We start from the raw sequence: 24,181 nt of genomic DNA on the forward strand, positions 1-24,181 counted from the left end.
TCGTCCATCACCACACAGAATTCATCATCGGTGTCATACTGCCAAGTGCCATGCATGGGCACGGACAAATGGCTTCTAAGCTGTGCAGTGGCGGACGCAGGAAAAAGTTGGAGGATGGGCACACCTCAAAAAAAAAAAAATTACACCTCCCTAAATGTGATAAATTTTGCTAAATGAGTAACATGCATAGCTAATTAAATGTCAACATTAAAGTTCATTATATATATATATATATATATGAAATGTGCAAAATTACAATACAAATAGTTCAAAATTACTATCCCCCATGCTATCTCCTTGCCTCTTCATAATCAATTCTACAATAACAATATAATTATAGAAACAATAAAATTTGTATAAGATATTGATTGCCATTTTCAATCTACACATCGGTTTACAAGTTGTTTACAAGAAGTAGAGCATGTATATCATCTATTCTAATTCTACAATCTACACAGCTGCTACAACACAAATATCAAATAATTCTAATACTAGGCAAAAAAAAAAGATTGCCAAATGCCCAAATGCAAACAGAGAGAGCCGGAAGTGGCAGTTGGTCCAGCTCCAACCTGCAAGAGGGCCGACGGCAGCGTCCAACGGAGCAGCTCGGCCAGGAGATCGGTGAGCGGGCGAGAGCCCAGGTCCGGGAGGAGGTCGGCGAGGGTCCGGCCGTCCGGGCCGTTCGGCGACGGCGAGGAGAAAGGGCGGGGATCGACGACCTGACCGCGCGCGCGCTAGCCGGCGAGGAGAAGGGGCGGGGATCGACCGCCGTCGCCCGTCGGCCGTCCGCTGGCAGGGGGGTCGACCGCTGCCGCCGCGCCGTTTGGTTGGACTTTGGAGCCTGGAGGAGGCGAGGAGCGGACGAGGGGATGGGGATCCACCAGGAGCATCGATGCCTATTTCTCGTGGGTCAGAAAAGTAGTGTAGTAAAAGAATCTCAGAAAATTTGGGGTGGGCCACGGCCCACCCGGCCCACCCTGTAGGTCCGCCCATGAAGCTGTGGACCTTCGAAAATGAATTCAGAGGTTTCAAGAAGATCACACACAAAAAAACGGTTTTACTATGTCTCAGTTAACTGAGATTTTTTTAAGTCTAAATCAATTACAAAAAATGCTTTGAATTGCATTTTTCTATTAAAAAGTGCAATTGAACTTTTCTATCACGTGCAACTGAACCGAGTTGCACTTTTTTTTAAACTGCAGTTACACTTTTCTGAGGTGACTGAAACTTAAGAAAATCTCAGTCAACTGAAACATAGACACACCCAAAAAAAAATCTCAAATATAGATAATAATGAAATCTACTAGTGTGCAAAAAAAAAACCAATCCAAAAAATCGTTGTATTTTAGGCCAAGCAAAACAAGACAAATGTGTAGACCTTGGTGCGGTGCGCGGTGCAAATTTTCATAACTTGAAAATTTATTGATTTTTTTTATTTCTGTGGAGCCTAGAATACATAGAAGTTTAGTTGAAATTTTGTGCGCTAGTAGAATACAACATTATCTAAACCTATTATTTAGATCTGGTTTTTCTTTTTAAAGTTGCAGATGTTTACGTTGTCGGAATTTTCAAGAAAACGGCTACCATGGAGCTCGGGCTTCATTTGTGGATTTTCTTCTGCCTTTTGATGTTTTGGAGCAAAGATTAATCGGCAGGCGTGTATTAAAGGAGCTGCCCTTGCCTTTATCGATGGAGCAGTTCCAACTAGTTACCTCACTTATGTCAACTCTCCCCACACCTTAAAAAGCTCGGCCGAAGCTCTCCTCTCCATCTACAGTAGATCTGAGAGGCGAATTTTTGAAGCTCCCCATCAGTCCACCTCGCAGCCGCGCGATTCGTGGGTACCTTCCCCTTCGGCATCGCTCCGGCGGCGGGAGGGTGGGGGCCTGCACATAGTGTAGGGCTTGGTAGGGTTCCGGTGGACGGTGTCATGGAGGCGGTGATGCTGCCGGCGGGATGGTTGGTGTCGACGCGCTTCCCCTTCTGCGTCGAGGGTCCGTGGAGCCTAGCCGCGTGCGACTTTTGGAGGTCGGGGATCTGCAGATCCGTCGGCCTGCTCCAGATCTTCATCTTCCGAGCCGGCCGGCGAGGATGGCGTTCCCAGTTCAATGGTGCTTCTCTTCGCTCCGTCGTGCGAGCACGCAGAGGGTGAGAAGGGCGACTTCCCGGCCACGAAGATCCCGCCTGCGGCATTCAAGGTTGCGCCGGCACCAGGAGGGTGCTGGGACGGCGGTGCGGCGGCGCGTCTCCCTTTCCGCGTCGGTGTCGGTACAGAGCTAGGTTCCCAGGGACTCTACTGTAATATTGGTTTTCTTTGGGGTGTGTTGTATTCACTGTGCGGGCTAATAGATATGGTGGTGTTTTCGCAAAAAAAAAACTCTCCCCACACCTTTGTGTCCCTCAAAGCCACGGAACAATCTCTTGGCCTCAACTGGAACCCTAACCCGCCCCGACCAATTCACTGAGCACGTGAAACCCGCCCTGACTCCCTCCCAACCCTAATCCACCGGCGCCGCGCCGCCGCCGGGGCGCCCATCTCCACCCGCCACTCCAGCCCCTCCCAGTCGTGCTCCTCTCCGCCGCCGCCGCCGCTGCCGGGAACATCACCAGGCAAAGCCTGGGCGGTGTGGTAGCGGCGGCGGACGTCCTCCTGGCGCCGAGTTGATGGTGACGACGGCGCTCGTCCTCTCTTCACGCGGCGTCGGTCCAGCGAAGGGTCGGCGGCCACATCGGATCCGGTGGCTGCAAGATGCAGCGGCGGCTTCTCCAAATCTGATCCGGTCCCCATGGGGCTCGGGTGGAGGGGATGGACGGGCCTCTGCGGGCAGCGGCGTGTGGTCATCGGATCTCCCGGATCAGACGATGGCGACGTGCAACGCTGTTCTACCTGTTGGGAGCATCGTTTTGGAGCAGACAACGAATGGTGGTGGTGCTGAGGTGGAGCGGTGTTCTTTGCTGTGTCAGCGTCATCGAGTCTCCACGGCATGGTGCAGTGGTGTCTCGGAGACGGACGCAGTGTTATGGACGCGCGCAGGATGGTGGTGTCGTCTGGCGCCGTGGCGGCATCGATGGCAGGCCTGGCAAGGTCAATGCGATGATCCCTCTTGAAGATGGAGTCGAGGAAGACGGCGGTACCAGCTTCTGTGGCGTGTGCGTTGGCGTGCGTTGAGAGTTTGCTTGACTGAATGCGCTTCTCATCTGCTATTGGGCGGCCTGGGAAGGCATTTGGTTTTTTGGATGATGTGAGTTGGTGTATTGTCACCCTCTTCATCCCACCGTAGGTTTAGCGAGGTGGCTTCGAGTTTTGATCTATTGTATTGCTTCTTGTAAGGTGTTGTGAACAATCTAATAAAAAATCATGTGCATCCCTGGATGCAGAAAGTGGGCGATATTTCCCCATTTCGAAAAAAAAAAACACCTTTGTGTCCACCCCGTGCTCGGTTTCCCTCGTCGTTATTTACGTCTTAGTCATCATTATCCTGTCTCCTCCTCACGCCCTTTCCTTAATTTGCCTGCTCTGGCGGAAATGGTTCGCTGCTCTGGTTCTATTCACCGGGCAGGACGACGCTTTAGACGGGTACTGTATCTAAGCATCACCGGCGATACAGCCTTGCAAGACTTTAAAAGTACTATGTGCTTTCTTTAAACCTGTCTATGTTTCAGCTACACAGCCAAAGTTGGGAAGTGCCTTCAGACGTGTATTTCTCTTTCTCTTTCTCTTCTGAATGTGTGCAATCTGGCGATCAAATATTTATTTTCTCATTCTTCCTATTATTATCATTAATGCCCAGATACAGGTTCATCCAGTTTGATGTTTAGAAATCCGTTGGTTATTGATGCTCTTTCTACCCTGCAATTGTTTGACAAAATGCTGCTAAGCAAATCTACACCAAGTCCCCCTGAGCCACAAACCACGGGAGTGACAAGGTTCACATCAGCAAGACAGCAACAATGTCAACGTTAATTTGTAGAAGTACTCCAACAGTCTTAAGAGTCTGTCAGATCCCCCTTTGTATATTTATCCAAATGAATACAAGCTGTCCTTCAATTTTGAAACACTGCGCTTCTGCATGCTTCTAGGAACAACTCGTCTCTTATATGCATGAAGGTAAAATATCTGTCTCATGATGCATGTTTGTAGCTAATAGCACTCAAATATCTGCAGCACCATCAGGTGTTACATATTGCCATAGGTTAAAACTACATTAGATTATTCAATCTCTCTACAAAAGATTATTGAAAATGCATGATGATGGAATTGAATCAGAGTCTCAGTTTCTATGTATCACTTCACCATAGTTGCAAGTCGTAGTTTCGATGTATCACTTCACAGTAGATGCAATCGTCTCATAAGAAAAATAGATTATTTATGTTGTTCAACAATTCTGTAGATACAGATACATTTTTACTCGATACAATGTCTGCTCCCATTGGAAAATGAGTACCTAATATTTAAACAAACATTTAGTTCAAAGTGTTCTAAATTATGTGCATGAAATTTCCATAGAAACCAGCAGGGTATCATCATATTCGGTGACCGAATTAAATATTGATGTTCGAAGATAACACAGTTCAGCAAAGAACTTTAGACTAAATAAGCTCAGGCTTTGCATGTGAGTTAAAGCTGGGTTAACATCCGTGGCTTCTGAATATACTGGCCATCATCGATGTTAAACTTCCATTGTGGAGATGCACAAAGTGTGCCTACAATGCATGAATCCACAATAGTATGAAAATGGATCAGCTAGCAGAGGAAGTTGCAGGCGCATTGCAGCTTGCAGGAATGCGTTTTACACGCTTACACCTGAACTTACAGATGATTCATGCAATGAATACACGACAATTTTTCTGACCAAACATATAGGAAAATGGCACGATGAAACGAAAGCAGGTCACAATGTTTACTATCTCTTTCTAGGTGTCACATATAATCATGGAATTCTATTTAACGAATAGTTGCGATTATCTGATCTATTACACTTTTCAAACAAGCTTGGCACCGGGCTCCTTTAGAACAAAATGGACATGCTCTAGTTATATGCTCGCGGTCATTTGCAATTAGATTCTGCAGGCATGCAATAGTTTGGACTCGGAGGAACCGCACACACGCCTCTTTCAAGTCAGGGCATTGGTGTTGGTCAGCGAGAGCAAGAGTGGACATCACCGAGTTCACCGTCATGTGCTCGGATAAATACTCTTCACAGATAAGTTTCAGACGTTGAAGACCATATCTATCTGCCGCTACAAACAAATGTTGCATCCACATTACAGCATCCAACTCATAACCACTATCACACATTTCCCTGCATGCATTGGTATCTCCAGGAAGATGTGCCTCACGCCGCGTCTTGGGCGACGCTCGGGCGATTTGGGGGGCGACACGGGCTCCCCCCTCTCCCCGCGCCTCCGGTGGGCGGACGGCCGCCGCCGGGGTCGGCGCTCCGACGAGCTGCACCTCGCCAGGTCCTCCACGTTGGCCGGCAACAGGTACGCCGCCCTCCTGGCCACCTCCGATGGGGATTTCTCCGAAGACGATGACGACGCAGTTTTTCTCCCCCGCCCTTCTCCGATCTCGCTCGGCTGCTTCTTCACGGGACCTGGGCTGAGGGAGCCCTCGTCGCCGGCGCGTTGCGCGCCTGTTCCTCCGGAATCCGCGGCGACCCCGACGGGCGGGTGTCCTCCGCCGCCGGTCTTCGTTCCGGCCAGCACGGATTTCCCTCCTCTCCCCTCTCATGGTGAGCGGGGGAGATCTCCTTCCCTCCCGCCTCCGCCTCGGGAGATCCGCATCGGGGCGGTGTCTGTGCCCTTGGAGGTCTGCCTGTCCGCGCCGGCGACGGCGGCGCCGCCCGGCGGCGGAGTTCTAGGGTTCCTGTTCCCCAAGGACGCGGGCGGGTCCGTCCTGGCAGACCGCTCCTCTTTGGGCCGGCCAGGCCTGTTGGGCCAAGGGGCAGATGGGCCTCTGGCCTCGGTGCCTGGTGCGCAGCCCAACCCACCTGCGTCGATTGTGGATGGCTCACACGTGTCCTTAGGGCTGGGATCGACGGCTGAGATCACCTCCGGGGGTAAAGTGTGTAACTGGGACAATTCTACCCCTCCGCCGTCGGTACTTAAGTGGTTGTGGCTCCGAGTTGGAACCCTAGATCCAGATCTTGGCTTTCCTGCTCCCGGTCGAGACATCCGCAGAAACCGCCGCCACGCCAAATCCCTCCACCACTCCACTGACCCCTCCTCCGGCGAGCTTGTCTGGTCCTTGAGCCCCATGGAGCGGGAGCGCAGCTACAGGGGCAAGCGCCCGTTCGAGGCCATCGACGACAACCGCGAGAGATCCAGGGACCGCGATCTCCGCCAGCGTCTGGAACGCGAAGAAGAAGAAGAACATCGCCGCCAGCAAGCCCATCGCGACCTTGCCAGAGACAGGGAGCGCTCTGGTTACAACCAACCCCGCAGATCTGAGCACACGCAATATCCTCCCCCGCCTCCTCCTCCCCCAGCTGGACCGCGAGGGCGCGACCATGCTCGGGGAGGACAGAAGAGACAGCATCGTGCGCCTAGACTCCCTCAGGGGGCTGGCGCTGCCCTGGCGGCTCCCGGTCCGGCTGCTGGAGGGTCCAACAGCGCCGGCCAGGACGCAACTCACATTACCTGCTACAATTGCGGAAACCAAGGACATGTCCAGGCAGAATGTACCGCGGAAGCATTCTGTGTGAAATGCAAGAAGCACGGTCATCCAACAGCTATGTGCGCCTCCTTTTCCAAGAGCCTGGATCCCTACTGGGCGGGATTCGGAGGAAACCGCAGAGGATTCGTCTGCTGTGAGGTTCCCGATGAGGAGATGTACCAACCCGCAACCAACGCCGCCCTTATCATCCTTGAGAAAGAGGGACTCAATGAAGAACAACTGGAGGATGAGCTCAAAGATTTGGTGGACGATAACTGGACTTGGCAGGTGTGCAAGCTGAACGGTACAGATTATTCCGTTGTCTTCCCGTCCAAAGAAAGCCTGCGGATGGCGATCCGAGGCGGCGGCATCACCTTACCCATGAGCAAGACCAAGGCCATCGTTACTATCCCCACGGATGACCCGCTGGTGGTGGAGAAGCTGGAAGAGGTGTGGGTTCACCTCATTGGAGTTCCGCCTCTCCTTCGTCGCGCAGATCGCCTCCTCCTTAGCACCCGCGAAGTGGGCAGGCCCATCGCGGTGGACGTGGAGTCTCTTGACCATCCCAATGGCCCCATCAAGATGGCTTTTGGATGCCAAGTTCCTGTTCAGCTGCAAGAGCACATCACGCTGTTTGTGAATATGCAAGGCTTTCGGATCCGTATCGTCCCCATCTCCAAGGACTTGGCGGTGGAAACAAACAACGACCCACCCTCCCCACCGGCCAGAAACGGAGAAGATGACAAAGAGGAAGACCAAGAAGAGACAGATGAAGACAGGTGGGACCAGAGACGCAAGAAACACTCCGACAAGGGCAAGAACACCCCTGCTTCCGCTCCGGCAGGGGGAAAGGAGGGCTTTGCGAGGAAATCTGTTCCGCAAATGACCACGTGAAGGGTACCCCTCCCCTGCTCACCCTCTCGCTCGTCGCTCCAAGGACTCTCAGTCCAAGATGATCACGCTCCCGGCAACTGCTTTCACTCAGTATGGTTCGAATCTCACGGAGAATGGAGACATATTTCCCACTGTGGCCAACATAATCAAGCAAGTGCTCGTCTCCCCGCCTGCCTCATCCCCACGACATTCAGACTTGGAACAAATACAGCTTTCTACCTCTCTGTCTGAAGAAACGGAGGAGGGACAATCCTATCTCACGCCGGGGAAGGCCCTGGCCTTGGGGGCCGAGGAAAAAAAAGAGATAGGTTGGCACAGCCCGGCTTCGGGGGAATCCACGGCCTCCGCTCTTCGGGCCAGTGAAAGACGCAGCAAAAGCAACAATGACCGTCCATCTAGGAAGCTCATGCTGGAAGCCGCTGGGTCACAACTCTTCGCTGAGGAAATCGACGTCTCCGGGACGGACGTGACAAAGACTTCGCTGCACCAGGCCCCTGCCATCAAGGACGTCTCAGCAACTCCGCAAGCTCTTCTGGATGAATCTCCCATTCCGGCGCTGGGGGCGTCGGTGGCCCGTGCGCCCCGTACCAAGATTTCCACCGCTGAAGCTCTAAGGAAGAGCGCAAGGAGTGCGGGGGTGGCGGACGAGCCTGTGCTGGCCAGAGCCATCCGCCACGCCGCTGTCAAAAACGCTTCCCCCTCTGCCAACCCAGGTAACGTCGACGCATCCAACTTTACTGCTTTCCAATCCGTTCCTATTGATAAATTGCTTTCGGTGGCGCACGATAGCTGTGTTATTTTCCCTTCCTCCTCTCTGGGCCCTCCCGAGAAAATTATCTCCTTGATACAAGCTAGGGAGCTTGCTCAAGCTGATCTGGCAGCGGCAAGACACAACGCGGAGATTGAGGCGGCAAAGGCTCAGGCGTCGGCCACGACGGAGCAGGACCCCCAGGTGCCACAAGAAGGGTCTGTGGCACAAATTGGGGAGGATAACTCCTTCGTTGATCCCAAGGACAAACCAGCCAGGAAGAGGAAGGTGACGAAGAAACAATACCCTGTGGGACCAAGACCGCTAACCCGCCAAGCACGGGCTCTAGGGAGGGTTTCCTAATGAGATGCCTATTTTGGAATATCCGGGGGTTCGGTCGTAGGGGGCGACGGACTCTCCTGAAGGATTACCTCCGTGAGCACAAGATTGACATAGTGATTCTCCAGGAAACCATCAAGCAAGATTTCACTGACTTGGAACTCCGCAGCCTGGAAGTGGGAGACAAGTTCTTCTGGTGCTGGCTCCCGGCTAATGGGCATTCCGGGGGCATGCTCATGGGAGTCCGCGACAGTAGCTTTGAGGTTGGAGTGGTGGATATGGGTCAATTCTACCTTAGCACCTCCATCCTCAATCGGGCGAACAAGCGCATCGTGACGATCATTGGGATTTACGGACCTGCGGATCATGGGCGATCCGGGGTCTTCCTTGAGGAAATTTCGGCCAAGGTGGCCAGAACCAACACTCCCCTCCTCATGGGCGGAGACTTTAACCTTATCAGGGCAGCATGCGACAAGAACAACGATCGTCTGAACTGGAGACTCATTGATCTTTTTAACGAGCACATTGCTGCCTGGGCTCTTCGGGAAATTCCGCGCTCCGGGGCTCGGTTCACCTGGACGAACCGCCAGCTCAACCCAGTGCGTTCGGTCCTCGATCGTGTTTTCATCTCTCCGTCTTTGGAAGGTTTTTTCCCTCTGTGCTCTCTCTCTGCGGAAACGAGCCTGGGATCTGATCACACCCCACTCATCTTTGACTCCGGCGAAGGGCGGCCGGAGCGAAGTAATCGCTTCTTCTTCGAATCGGGATGGTTCGAACGCCAGGACTTCCTGCCCATGCTCCACAACGTCTGGAACAATCTCTCGGCCAAAGTGGGAGGCCGGGATATCATTGACTGGTGGCAGTTCATGTCTGGTAGCCTTCGCCAACATCTTCGAGGTTGGGCTCGCAACTTGGGCATGGCCAGCAAAAGGGAGAAAGAAAACCTGATGACCCAAATCATGCAGCTGGATGTGCAAGCCGATTCCAGTGGGCTGGATGAGGATGATTGGGCGCTTAGATACTACCTTGAAGATCAACTCCTCCAAATCGTGAGTGCGGAGGAAGAATATTGGCGCCAAAGAGGAAGGATCAAATGGGCCCTCCGAGGGGATGCCAACACGGCCTACTTCCATGCGGTGGCCAATGGACGGAGACGAAAGTGCTCGATCTCTTCGCTTAATCTTGGGAACGAAATCACGAATGACCCCAGGAAGATTCAAGCTGCCATTTATGACTTTTACCGTGCCCTGCTCGGATCGGAGGGGAGCCGATCCTGTACCCTATCCCCAAGGACTTGGGCGCCAAACGCCCAAGTTTCGATCGAGGACAACAACCAGCTGATGCTGACTTTCTCTGAGGAGGAGCTTGATCTTATCGTCCGGGAGATGAAATCTGACACGGCCCCGGGCCCCGACGGTTTCCCTGTTCTGTTTTTCAAACGTTTCTGGCCCAATGTTAAACGGGGGGTTCTCCACATTCTCAATGATTTTATGTCGGGACGCATAGACATCTCTCGCCTTAACTTCGCCATCCTCACTTTGATCCCCAAAGTCCCGAGGGCGGACAATGTCGCCCAGTTTCGCCCAATCGCCCTCATTAACGTGATCTTCAAAATCGTGTCTAAGGCGTTTGCGTTTCGTCTAGACCCCATTGCGCAAAAAACCATCAGTATGAATCAGACGGCCTTCATCAAAGGAAGGAACTTGTTGGAAGGCCCTCTCGCACTCCTTGAGATTGTGCATGAGTTGCGCTCTAAGAAATTAGGAGGGGTTCTCCTTAAGATCGACTTCGAGAAGGCTTACGACCGGGTTAACTGGGAGTTCCCGGCCGAAGTGCTTCGGTGCAAAGGCTTTGAAGAAGCCTATATCCACGAGTGCTTCAGCTTGTTTCCGGCGGGCAGACGGCCATTTCAATCAACGGTGTGATTGGCCCGTACTTCAGGAACAAAAGAGGGGTGCGCCAAGGGGACCCGTTATCTCCTCTCCTGTTTAACTTCATCGGCGAGGCTATGTCAGGTATCCTCTCTGCCGCGGGGGCGGCAGGCCACCTTCAGGGTGTGGTACCCCACCTGATCCCTGGCGGGATTTCACACCTCCAGTATGCGGATGATACGCTCATCCTTATCCAAAACACGGAAGACAACATAGCCAACCTCAAATTCTTGCTTATGTGCTTCGAAGACATGTCCGGCTTGAAAATCAACTATCATAAGAGTGAAGTCATTGTTATGGGCCAGCCTTTGGAGGAACAGCAAAGAGTCGCGAATAAGCTTAACTGTAAATGCGGCGCCTTCCCTTTCATGTATCTTGGGCTCCCTATCTCGGACAGGAAGCTCCGACTGGAACAATGGCTGTTCTTGGTCCGCAAGCTGGCCGGCAGGATTGAACCGTGGCTCGATAAACTTCTCACCTCCGGGGACGTCCGATCCTGTCCAACGCGTGTCTTGATAGTATTCCCATTTTTGCCATGGGTCTCTTCCTTCTACATGATGGGATTCATGCTAGATTCGACTCGCACCGCTCCAAATTCTTCTGGGAAGGAGCGGGCAACAAGCGTAAATACCATATGGTCAACTGGCCCTCGGTCTGCCGGCCGAAATCCGCGGGAGGCTTAGGCTTGCTTAACTCAAAAAAGATGAACATTGCTTTGCTGTCCAAGTGGATTTGGAAGCTGTATCAAGATGAGACTTCTATCTGGGCGACGATTATCAGGGCCAAATACCGCGACGCCGATAACCTGTTCGAGGGCACCGGACACGGGGGCTCGCAATTTTGGAAAAGCTTACACAAAATTAAGCACTTCTTCAAGCTGGGTGCGAAACACGTCATTGGGGATGGACGTCGCACTTTGTTTTGGTCTGACCGGTGGTGCAGTAACCAGCCCATCAAAGAGCTGTTCCCAGATCTCTTCAACATCTGCTCTAACCCAAACCTCACGGTGGCTGCGGCCCTAGATGCCGGGGACATCAATATCACCTTTCGCCGCTCTCTCAATCTGGAAGGACGGCGGCAATGGAGCGATCCGGGAGGCTCATTGAACCCTTCTCCCTTTCGAGTGACAAAGACAAAGTATCATGGCATTTAGAACCTTCGGGCAAGTTCTCCGTACAATCTTTGTATGCCAAACTATCGCAAGGGGCTTCGGTTGCTTTCCACAAGGACGTCTGGTCAGCCAAAGTTCCTCTAAAGATTAAAATTTTCGCTTGGCAGCTCATCCTCGACAGACTACCCTCCAGCAAGCAAATCGCGACGCGCCACGGCCCCGCCTCGGGTAACTGCGCCCTTTGTGGCCAAATGGAAGATGCGGGCCATATTTTCTTCGCTTGCTCTCTTGCAAAATTCGCCTGGAGTGCAATCCGTGAGATCCTCGACCATGAATCGGAACCCTGGAAACTTCCCACAGTTCCATGCTATTCTTTCCAACCTTGCGGGAAGGGCCCGTAGGCTTTTGTGGTTTCTCTTTCTCACCCAATCTTGGGCCCTGTGGAACATTCGTAATAAACTCACTATCGAAAAGAAAGTGATTAACCATCCCGCTAACGTGATTTTCAAAACTGCTCTCTTTATACAGCTATGGAGCGGCAAGGCAAAGTCAAGCGACAGGGAGGGCCTCCGGTGGGTGGAGAACAAGCTGAGGGAGCTATACGCCGCCGTGAGACCAGGACAACCAAGCCAGTGAAGACTTAGTTTATCTTGTCCCTGGAGCATGCCCCTGCTACTTCTGTGTTTTCGTCTAGTTCTCCCTTGTTCTTCCTCTAGTTTGTCGTTCCGTTTGGCTAAGCTGTATGCCGCAGCACTGTAAACCTTGTTGAACCTGAGGGCTTTATTAATTTAAAGTCGGGCACGTTGTTGCCTTTTATCTAAAAAAAAATCTTCGTCTGGTTTGTCCTCCTCCTCCATGCCATACATCTGCAAGTTTGGATCTAATGAGTCCGTATAGATGTAACCAAGCATGGCATTGAACACGTTTGCCTCCATGTCTTGGATCTGTATGGCTGTAGACATAGCACCCTCCTTCATGGGGCCAAAGAGTTCTGCCATGAAGACTGGAGATCGGGCTGCAAGCACACACCGGTGTGCGGCGATTGTCTCGCCGCTGACCTCGAACGTCACATCGGCACCCACTTTAGTCTGAAAGAGATGGTTATAATGCTGAAATATGCCAGAAAGCGGCACCTCGGCGACTCTGCTAAGGTCCTCATTCACCATGATATCACATCGGATGGTGAAAGAATCATTCTTGAGGTTCTTTGATTGCTCAAGGGCGCATCTTCTGATAAACCCCCCGTGGCCCAAACCAGGACGACTCTTGGAGAAGATGAACGTTCCGGTTTCACGAATGTAGGCTGGATTTTGCCACACAACCTGATCGACGAAGCTGAACTCCCATTGCACCTTCACGTCCTTTGCAATATTGTCATCATGAAGGACAATGTATAGAGAAATAAAGTCGGCATTGCGTGGGACGTCACCACAAGGGTAGTACACGATGTACCAGCGATGGCCTCCTACCATGAAAGGGCGAGAACTGATGCCCTTGCCATTGGGTGCGCGTTTGGTATGCGAGTAGCCTTCGACCACGAGGAGGTGGTACCCGCTGGCGGCGCCGGCATCCGTGACCGATGTGGTGGAAGGGCAAAGCTCGCCGTTGGTTAAGATCGAGACTCCAGCGAAGGACATAATGATCAGCGAATCTGCAAGTCAATTGGTAGCATCTACTCAATTACCAGTAACTAGAACGCCATAGGCACTTGATTGAAGGTTCAGAGTTGAGATCGTGTAGCCGAGGGCAAACCTGCAGGTCCCCGAACCGCACGAAGTCGACGCTCCCGTGCCCACGCACGGCGCCGTCTCTGGGCGCACCGTTCTGCGCGGCTGCGCCGACAAGCCGCGCCGCAATTGCGCTAGGCCCTGCAGATGCACGAGTCGCTGTCACTCCCCCGGCGAGACAGAGTAGCTACGGCGGCTCGTCGGTGCGTACTGCCAAAGGATGTTAGGGTTTACGACTAGCTCTGCTAGTTGGATTAATAGGCCTATAAGTACCTTTTTCAGCCCACGAGTGGCAAGGCAAGCCCACCGCTCACGGCAGTCTCCTCGGAAAAACAGTACTACCTCTGTCCATAAATAGATGACAAAAATTTGTGTAAATTTGAATGTATCTAGTTACGATTTATAGATGCATGTAAATTTAGATAATTTTTTTGCATCTATTTATGGACGGAGGGAGTAGTATTCTGTTCTAGAAAGGAAAGGAAAAAAAACTAAAGAAAACCGATAAAAAGGCATTTCATTACTTAAGCATTACATTCAATCTTTGCATAACTAAGATACACATAACCTCCTAAAACTAATACCAAAAAATGAAAGTATGGCAAGATATGATAAATCATCTCGACCCTGTAAGCTGTAGGGCACCGGTGTTGAAGGACCAATCCGAAGATCACACCATCAACCATGTTGGATAAAAGTATCCCTCGTCGTGTTCTCCGATCCAACCGTTAGACAACTCCATAAATAGTTCTTGAAACTCCCTGTAGTACCGTTATAAACCTTGTTATTTCTACATAGCCATAGCGACCAGGTAAGTATTTTAAACCTATGGTCCACACCGTGTTTAGCTAGTTGCCGGAAATATTACCAACAGGTATAAGAGCATCTCCACCGGCAGCCCCGATACCGGCCCCGATAGCGATTTGGGGGTCGGCGTCGTTTTTAGGCTCGCACCGTGCGCCCCAAACGGCGCCGGCTAGTTTTCGAGCTCAATAGAATCGCCGGCATCCCCATGCCGGTCCCTTCGCCAAGGGCGCGAATCGGGTGCGCCGGTGCCTCGCGGAACGACGGTTTTCGCGGGTAGGGGCGCCTTGTCAGCGAGAGGACGTGACGGTTTGCATCGGCCGCGACGCGGGAAGGTTGGTCGTCGGCGTTTAATGGTCTCCACGCGGAAACCGAGGCGGCCATGAGGGCAGCGACTGGCCACACGACGTCCAGTCGCCTACGCCGCTGGAAATGTGGGTAGTTGCCACCGCTATATAGTACGTACGCTGTCAACCACCGCCGCCGCTCCATTCTCTCATCTACACCTCAAAATGCCGCGCCGTCTGAAGACCACCTACTCGATGCTTAGCCTCAACGGCCGCGCGCTGCCTCCACCACCACCGCAGCCGGAGCCGCAGCCCGACGCGGAGTACAGCTCCGACGAGGACGAGGACCCACGGTTCGCGGCGTGGCACGAGGTCTACGTCGCAGACGCGGAAGCAGAGGCGGCGCAGTGGGGCGAGCCGACGCAGGCCCCCGCCCACCCGGAGCAGGCGGCGATCCTCGCGTCGTTGAACGCCCAACGCTACCAGCGGTTGAAGGAGGAGGCGCGTGAGTTCGTCAACGACGCAAACCTCGAGCACGTCCTCGAGATCTCGCACCAGCGAGCGGACACGGAGGAGGTGGGACGCCTCCTCATGGAGGCGGAGCGACAGAAGCTCGCAGAGCTCAACGCTCATCGCCACTACGAGGCGTTCGCCCGCGAGCAGGCGAGGCGCGCCGAGATCGAAGCTTCTTGGGAGAGGCTGGAAGCGCGGGGATAGCATCGTCGGCAAGCTCCTGCGACACCGGCCGCCATGCTCCACCGCTAGATGCGCGAAGCAAGGGATGAGAAGCGGGCACGGACGCAGGCGGCAATGGCGAAGAACGACGACGAGGTAGGACCGTCGAGTGCCCCAACCGACGGCCAGTAGATCAGGATTAAGTTTAAGTTTTAGTTATGTTTAAATTCGAGTTACTTTTGTATAAATTTCGTATGAATTTCGGTTTTTAAATTTCAAAATCTATCGGGACTGGCGGATGGGAGGCGCCGGTGTGGGAGCAGCATCCCCAAATAGAGGATGTTGTGCCAGCGCCCCCCATACGACAGTGTCGGCGCCCCTGCCGACGACTATTTAAGGGCTACCGGTGAAGATGCTCTAAGGTAGAATCTACTTAAATGACTAGCCATATAGCCCTAGGGAATCTTCTTCCTGCGGAAGGCCCAGGAACTATAATATCTTGTACTCCAAATATATATATATTCTATATATATTCTATAAGAGTCACCAAAACAAACACGAAATAAAATATTACGGTTCTACAATTTAGACAATGCAAAGACCTTTTGATATCTCACAAGAGTTAGCACGTGGATGCTGTCTACGTAGGAGGTGAGGCCGAGCGCATGCGTCGTGACTAGGTCCATCTCCAAGTTTGACGCACGTGCTCCAGATGAACCCAACCAAAGCTCCGTCGACCGTCGCCATCGGAGAAATCAAGCGAGACGCACGGCGGTAATCAAGCCGCGCGTGTGCAGATATGTGAAACTTCTGGGCGCGTTCGTTTCCCAGGGATTAGCCGGCGACAACGACGCATACAGTATCTTCGCCATGGACGAAAGAATTCGAGGCTCACTCTGTCAGCATATGCTTGGAGGAGTAGCTCGTCGATGGATTCTAGCTTCTTAGTTTTCTTCTACAGCCCGGCCGTCCGTGTGTCAGCTGGTTGACCCCGTCATCGGATAGAAGGCTGTGTCGGGTGTCACTGTTAACTTGAGCGGTTGCTTCCCCGTAGAAGGAAAACTTCAAGTGGTTGCTGTCTTGCTGGTAATTAAGCAGCTTGTCATAGCCGACGCTACACTGCCGAAGCTCGTGTTTGTTGGCCAGACAGTCCAATGATTTTTCGATATGTGACCATTGCTCCGGCCTCTGCATCAATAGATACACACAGTCATATCTTTTATTAAAGAACGAAGTTCAAAAAAATCCAATGATAAAATAAAAAAAGAGAATCATACAATAGTCTTTTGGATGGAATGCAGACGCTAGCTGATGCTTCATCTGAAAGCTAGGATATAGCTCTTTGGCCTGTTTCCTTAATTATTAAATGGTGACCCTTTCTTGCACTGCGGAGCTTCACGTGTCAGTTTGATTGCTCGCATAGATTTTTCCTTTTTTAGGTTTTGGTCTGCCAGACCGAGCTTTGGTTTGTCTCTGTATTTCGTTTGAATGCCAACAATGAGTTTTGGCGGAGTTTCCTTCCGTTGTTTGTTTACCCGCGTAGGTGCCATTAACTTGGTGCTAGAGAGAAACTAAGGTGATTGGTTATAGTACGTAAATCTATGTTATGGTTACCAACTTCAAATGTGGTGAGACTCAAAGCTTATTACACGCAAGTAGCACCCATAACACATACTACCTCCATCCTAAGGCTTAAGGTCTATTTTTTTTTAGAAAGTCAAACTATGTTAAATTTGACTAAGTTTTTATCAAAAATCATCAACACGAAAAGTACAAAATCAATATCATTTGATAGATAATGAAATATATTTACATATGGTACCTACAAAATATTATATTTATTCATAAATTCTTCTAAAAATTTGATCAAACTTTACTTCGTTTAATTTTCTGAAAAAAATATAGGCCTTAACCCTTAGGATGGAGATAGGTACTACACTTAGACATCAGATTAATATGCAGGTTAACACATGTGTCAGGGGGCTCACATGCCCCTTATGAAAAGCTACCATCATGCGGCGTATCTCATGCCCCTGAAACATCAAGGGTTAAACCCTTGACCAAAAGGCACCACATAATTAGTTCATTAGTTCATAGGTTCATTAATTCACCATGCTAAACTATTACTACTTACAAACAAACATAGATAAACAAGCATGTCGTGGCCAAGGCGTGGTTAGGGTAGGCGTACTGCATGGCGGTGGAGCTGTTGGACTTGTAGATCATCGTCTTCAGAACAAAGGCTCGAATTTAAACTCTGCCATGTTGTTGTACTGGAGATCGTACTTCTGGACGATCTCTAGCCAATTCCTCCACAACACCATCTGGCCGCCATGATAGGCGACTTGCACCCACTCGCCGCACTAGCGGCAAGCGGACCCCCCGACGCTACAAGGTGGTGGGATCTTGATCCACTCCCTCAAACCCCGCTAGGACGCTGGTGGAACCACTAGTAGGGAAAGGCTTATAGGCGGAGCTTAGTTCTGTGGCGCACCAGAATAAATGCGCCACAGAAAGATTTTTTGTGGCGCACGAGGAAGAATGCGCCACAAAAATAAGCTATTTTTGTGGCGCACTACTGCGCCGTGCGCCACAAAAATTATGTGGGGCCCACATCCTGCCACCACCAATTATTAGTGTAGGTATTTCTGTGGCGCACATGGCTTGCTGCGCCACAGAAATAAGTGTTTCTGTGGCGCACTGGCTCTGGTGCGCCACAGAAGTAGTTGATTCTGTGGCGCACTTGTCTTTGGTGCGCCACAGAAATAGCGCCTTCTATAACCACCCGTACCCCGATACGTCTCCGACGTATCGATAATTTCTTATGTTCCATGCCACATTATTGATGTTATCTACATGTTTTATGCACACTTTATGTCATATTCGTGCATTTTACGGAACTAACCTATTAACAAGATGCCGAAGTGCCGATTCTTTGTTCTACGCTGTTTTTGGTTTCAGAAATCCTAGTAACGAAATATTCTCGGAATTGGACGAAATCAACGCCCAGGGTCCTATTTTGCCACGAAGCTTCCAGAAGTCCGAAGAAGAGACGAAGAGGGGCCACGAGGGGGCCACACCCTAGGGCGGCGCGGCCCCCCCTTGGCCGCGCGGCCCTGTGGTGTGGGGCCCTCGTGCCGCCTCTTGACCTGCCCTTCCGCCTACTTAAAGCCTCCGTTGCGAAACCCCCAGTACCGAGAGCCACGATACGGAAAACCTTCCAGAGACGCCGCCGCCGATCCCATCTCGGGGGATCCGGGAGATCGCCTCCGGCACCCTGCCGGAGAGGGGAATCATCTCCCGGAGGACTCTACGCCGCCATGGTCGCCTCCGGTGTGATGTGTGAGTAGTCTACCCCTGGACTATGGGTCCATAGCAGTAGCTAGATGGTTGTCTTCTCCCCATTGTGCTATCATTGTCGGATCTTGTGAGCTGCCTAACATGATCAAGATCATCTATACGTAATTCTATATGTTGCGTTTGTTGGGATCCGATGAATAGAGAATACTTGTTATGTTGATTATCAAAGTTATATCTATGTGTTGTTTATGATCTTGCATGCTCTCCAGTTACTAGTAGATGCTCTGGCCAAGTAGATGCTTGTAACTCCAAGAGGGAGTATTTATGCTCGATAGTGGGTTCATGCCTGCATTGACACTGGGACGAGTGATGAAAAGTTCTAAGGTTGTGTTGTGCTGTTGCCACTAGGGATAAAACATTGATGCTATGTCTAAGGATGTAGTTGTTGATTACATTACGCACCATACTTAATGCAATTGTCCGTTGCTTTGCAACTTAATACTGGAGGGGGTTCGGATGATAACTCGAAGGTGGACTTTTTAGGCATAGATGCGGTTGGATGGCGGTCTATGTACTTTGTCGTAATGCCCAATTAAATCTCACTATACTCATCATGATATGTATGTGCATGGTCATGCCCTCTTTATTTGTCAATTGCCCAAGCTGTAATTTGTTCACCCAACATGCTGCTTGTTTTATGGGAGAGACACCTCTAGTGAACTGTGGACCCCGGTCCAATTCTCTTTCTTGAAATACAATCTACTGCAATACTTGTTCTACTATTTTCCGCAAACAATCATCTTCCACACATTACGGTTAATCCTTTGTTACGGCAAGCCGGTGAGATTGACAACCTCACTGTTTCGTTGGGGCAAAGTACTTTGGTTGTGTTGTGCAGGTTCCACGTTGGCGCCGGAATCTCCGGTGTTGCGCCGCACTACATCCCGCCGCCATCAACCTTCAACGTGCTTCTTGACTCCTACTTGGTTCGATTAAACCTTGGTTTCTTACTGAGGGAAACTTGCCGCTGTGCGCATCACACCTTCCTCTTGGGGTTCCCAACGGACGTGTCAATTAAACGCATCAAGCAAATTTATGGCGCCGTTGCCGGGGACCTGAAGAAAAGTTACACCACAAAGATTTCTATCTCCCACGCCAACTTCACGCCAGCAGCAAATTTCTGGCGCCGTTGCCGGGGAGATCAAGACACGCTGCAAGGGGAGTCTCCACTTCCCAATCTCTTTACTTTGTTTTTGTCTTGCTTAGTTTTATTTACTACTTTGTTTACTGCACTAAATCAAAACACAAAAAAATTAGTTGCTAGTTTTACTTTATTTGCTATCTTGTTTGCTATATCAAAAACACAAAAAAATTAGTTACTTGTTTTACTTTACTTAATATCATGCATGTTTCTATTTCACTAGTTAAGCATAATGAAAAACAATAAAAATATGAGAGATCTTTATGAACTTTATCTTGAATTAGGACATGATGTGTTTGAAGAGAGAATTAAAAAACCCATGGAACTTTATATGCATGCTAATAGGAATGTTATTACTATGGATGCTTTGAACACCATTGTTGCTAATGCTATGGAAAATTCTAAGCTTGGGAAGCTGGCTCTGATGAGCATGATCTTTTTAGTCCCCCAAGCATTGAGGAGAAAATTTTCTTTTATGATTACAATATGCCTCCTATATATGATGATAGCCACTTTGTTGAATTTGCTCCCACTACAACTAATAAAATTGATTATGCTTATGTGGAGAGTAATAATTTTATGCATGAGACTCATGATAAGAATGCTTTATGTGATAGTTATATTGTTGAGTTTGCTCATGATGCTACTGAAAGTTATTATGAGAGAGGAAAATATGGTTGTAGAAATTTTCATGTTACTAAAACACCTCTCTATGTGCTGAAATTTTTGAAGCTACACTTGTTTTATCTTTCTATGCTTGTTGCATTATGCTTCTTGAACTTGTTTATTTACAAGATTCCTCTTCATAGGAAGCATGTTAGACTTAAATGTGTTTTGAATTTGCCTCTTGAAGCTCTCTTTTGCTTCAAATACTATTTCTTGCGAGTGCATCATCAAAACTGCTGAGCCCATCTTAATGGCTATAAAGAAAGAACTTCTTGGGAGATAACCCATGTGTTATTTTACTACAATACTTTGTTTTTATTTTGAGTCTTGGAAGTTGTTTACTACTGTAGCAACCTCTCCTTATCTTAGTTTAGTGTTTTGTTGTGCCAAGTAAAGCCGTTGATAGAAAAGTTCATACTAGATTTGGATTACTGCGCAGAAACAGATTTCTTTGCTGTCACGAATCTGGGCTGTTTTCCCCTGTAGGTAACTCAGAAAATTATGCCAATTTACGTGAGTAATCCTCAGATATGTACGCAACTTTCATTCAATTTGAGCATTTTCATTTGAGCAAGTCTGGTGCCTCGATAAAATTCGTCAATACGAACTGTTCTGTTTTGACAGATTCTGCCTTTTATTTCGCATTGCCTCTTTTGCTATGTTGGATGAATTTCTTTGATCCATTAATGTCCAGTAGCTTCATGCAATGTCCAGAAGTGTTAAGAATGATTGTGTCACCTCTGAATATGTTAATTTTTATTGTCACTAACCCTCTAATGAGTTGTTCTAAGTTTGGTGTGGAGGAAGTTTTCAAGGATCAAGAGAGGAGTATGATGCAACATGATCAAGGAGAGTGAAAGCTCTAAGCTTGGGGATGCCCCGGTGGTTCACCCCTGCATATATCAAGAAGACTCAAGCGTCTAAGCTTGGGGATGCCCAAGGCATCCCCTTCTTCATCGACAATATTATCAGGTTCCTCCCCTGAAACTATATTTTTATTCCATCACATCTTGTGTGCTTTGCTTGGAGCGTCGGTTTGTTTTTGTTTTTGTTTTGCTTGAATAAAATGGATCCTAGCATTCTTTGTGTGGGAGAGAGACACGCTCCACTGTAGCATATGGACAAATATGTCCTTAGGCTTTACTCATAATGTTCATGGCGAAGTTTCTTCTTCGTTAAATTGTTATATGGTTGGAATTGGGAAATGATACATGTAGTAATTGCTATAAATGTCTTGGGTAATGTGATACTTGGCAATTGTTGTGCTCATGTTTAAGCTCTTGCATCATATGCTTTGCACCCATTAATGAAGAAATACATAGAGCATGCTAAAATTTGGTTTGCATATTTGGTTTCTCTAAGGTCTAGATAATTTCTAGTATTGAGTTTGAACAACAAGGAAGACGGTGTAGAGTCTTATAATGTTTTCAATATGTCTTTTATGTGAGTTTTGCTGCACCGGTTCATTCTTGTGTTTGTTTCAAATAAGCCTTGCTAGCCTAAACCTTGTATCGAGAGGGAATACTTCTCATGCATCCAAAATACTTGAGCCAACCACTATGCCATTTGTGTCCACCATACCTACCTACTACATGGTATTTTCCGCCATTCCAAAGTAAATTGCTTGAGTGCTACCTTTAAAATTCCATCATTCACCTTTGCAATATATAGCTCATGGGACAAATAGCTTAAAAACTATTGTGGTATTGAATATGTAATTATGCACTTTATCTCTTATTAAGTTGCTTGTTGTGCGATAACCATGTTCACTTGGGGACGCCATCAACTACTCTTTGTTGAATTTCATGTGAGTTGCTATGCATGTCCGTCTTGTCCGAAGTAAGAGAGATCTACCACCTTATGGTTAAGCATGCATATTGTTAGAGAAGAACATTGGGCCGCTAACTAAAGCCATGATCCATGGTGGAAGTTTCAGTTTTGGACATATATCCTCAATCTCATATGAGAAAAATTATTAATTGTTGTTACATGCTTATGCATAAAAGAGGAGTCCATTATCTGTTGTCTATGTTGTCCCGGTATGGATGTCTAAGTTGAGAATAATCAATAGCGAGAAATCCAATGCGAGCTTTCTCCTTAGACCTTTGTACGAGGCGGCATAGAGGTACCCCTTTGTGACACTTGGTTAAAACATGTGCATTGTGATGATCCGGTAGTCCAAGCTAATTAGGACAAGGTGCGGGCACTATTAGTACACTATGCATGAGGCTTGCAACTTGTAAGATATAATTTACATGATACATATGCTTTATTACTACCGTTGACAAAATTGTTTCATGTTTTCAAAATCAAAGCTCTAGCACAAATATAGCAATCGATGCTTTTCCTCTATGGAGGACCATTCTTTTACTTTCAATGTTGAGTCAGTTCACCTATTTCTCTCCACCTCAAGAAGCAAACACTTGTGTGAACTGTGCATTGATTCCTACATATTTGCTTATTGCACTTATTATATTACTCTATGTTGATAATATCAATGAGATATACATGTTACAAGTTGAAAGCAACCGCTGAAACTTAATCTTCCTTTGTGTTGCTTCAACACCTTTACTATGAATTATTGCTTTATGAGTTAACTCTTATGCAAGACTTTATTGATGCTTGTCTTGAAGTGCTATTCATGAAAAGTCTTTGCTATATGATTCACTTGTTTACTCATGTCATATACATTGTTTTGATCGCTGCATTCACTACATATGTTTTACAAATAGTATGATCAAGGTTATGATGGCATGTCACTCCAGAAATTAGCTGTGTTATCGTTTTACCTGCTCGGGACGAGCAGAACTAAGCTTGGGGATGCTGATACGTCTCCGACGTATCGATAATTTCTTATGTTCCATGCCACATTATTGATGTTATCTACATGTTTTATGCACACTTTATGTCATATTCGTGCATTTTACGGAACTAACCTATTAACAAGATGCCGAAGTGCCGCTTGTCGTTTTCTGCTGTTTTTGGTTTCAGAAATCCTAGTAACGAAATATTCTCGGAATTGGACGAAATCAACGCCCAGGGTCCTATTTTGCCACGAAGCTTCCAGAAGTCCAAAGAAGAGACGAAGAGGGGCCACGAGGGGGCCACACCCTAGGGCGGCGCGGCCCCCCCCCCTTGGCCGCGCGGCCCTGTGGTGTGGGGCCCTCGTGCCGCCTCTTGACCTGCCCTTTGATACGTCCCCGACGTATCCATAATTTCTGTTGTTCCATGCTTGTTTTATGACAATACTTACATGTTTTGCTTGCACTTTATGATGTTTTTATGCGTTTTCCGGAACTAACCTATTAACGAGATGCCACAGTGCCGGTTCTCGTTTTCTGCTGTTTTTGGTTCCGTAAAGGCTGTTCGGGCAATATTCTCGGAATTGGACGAAATCAACGCCAAACCTCCTATTTTTCCCGGAAGGCTCCGAACACCGAAGAAGAGTCGGAGAGGGGCCGAGGGGCCACCACACCACATGGCGGCGCGGGCCGGGCCTTGGCCGCGCCGGCCTAGGGTGTGGCGCCCCCGAGTGCCCCCTGCGCCGCCTCTTCGCCTATAAAAGCCCTTTCGACCTAAAAACACCGTACCAATTGACGAAACTCCGTGAAAGACTCCGGGGCGCCGCCGCCATCGCGAAACTCCAATTCGGGGGACAGAAGTCTCTGTCCCGGCACCCTGCCGAGACGGGGAAGTGCCCCCGGAAGCCATCTCCATCAACGCCATCGCCTCCACCATGCTCCGTGAGTAGTTCCCCCATGGACTACGGGTTCTAGCAGTAGCTATGTCGGTATACTCTCCCCCATGTACTTCAATACAATGGTCTCATGAGCTGCCTTA

The 24,181-nt window shown here is 49.2% G+C and overlaps 1 protein-coding gene across 1 annotated transcript; it reads right to left on the reverse strand.

Annotated features, from left to right (window-relative positions):
- Positions 1–4,945: 4,945 nt before the first annotated feature.
- On the reverse strand, positions 4,946–13,318 carry LOC124647856 (BTB/POZ and MATH domain-containing protein 1-like). Its single transcript, XM_047187719.1, has 3 exons — positions 12,546–13,318; positions 7,546–7,588; positions 4,946–5,278 (listed from the first exon to the last, which is right to left on the reverse strand). The coding sequence occupies exons 1-3, from the start codon at positions 13,316–13,318 to the stop codon at positions 4,946–4,948; spliced, it is 1,149 nt and encodes a 382-aa protein (XP_047043675.1).
- Between the last annotated feature and the right edge of the window lie 10,863 nt (positions 13,319–24,181).

This window comes from Lolium rigidum, chromosome 4, assembly GCF_022539505.1.
Source record: "Lolium rigidum isolate FL_2022 chromosome 4, APGP_CSIRO_Lrig_0.1, whole genome shotgun sequence".
NCBI lineage: Eukaryota > Viridiplantae > Streptophyta > Magnoliopsida > Poales > Poaceae > Lolium > Lolium rigidum.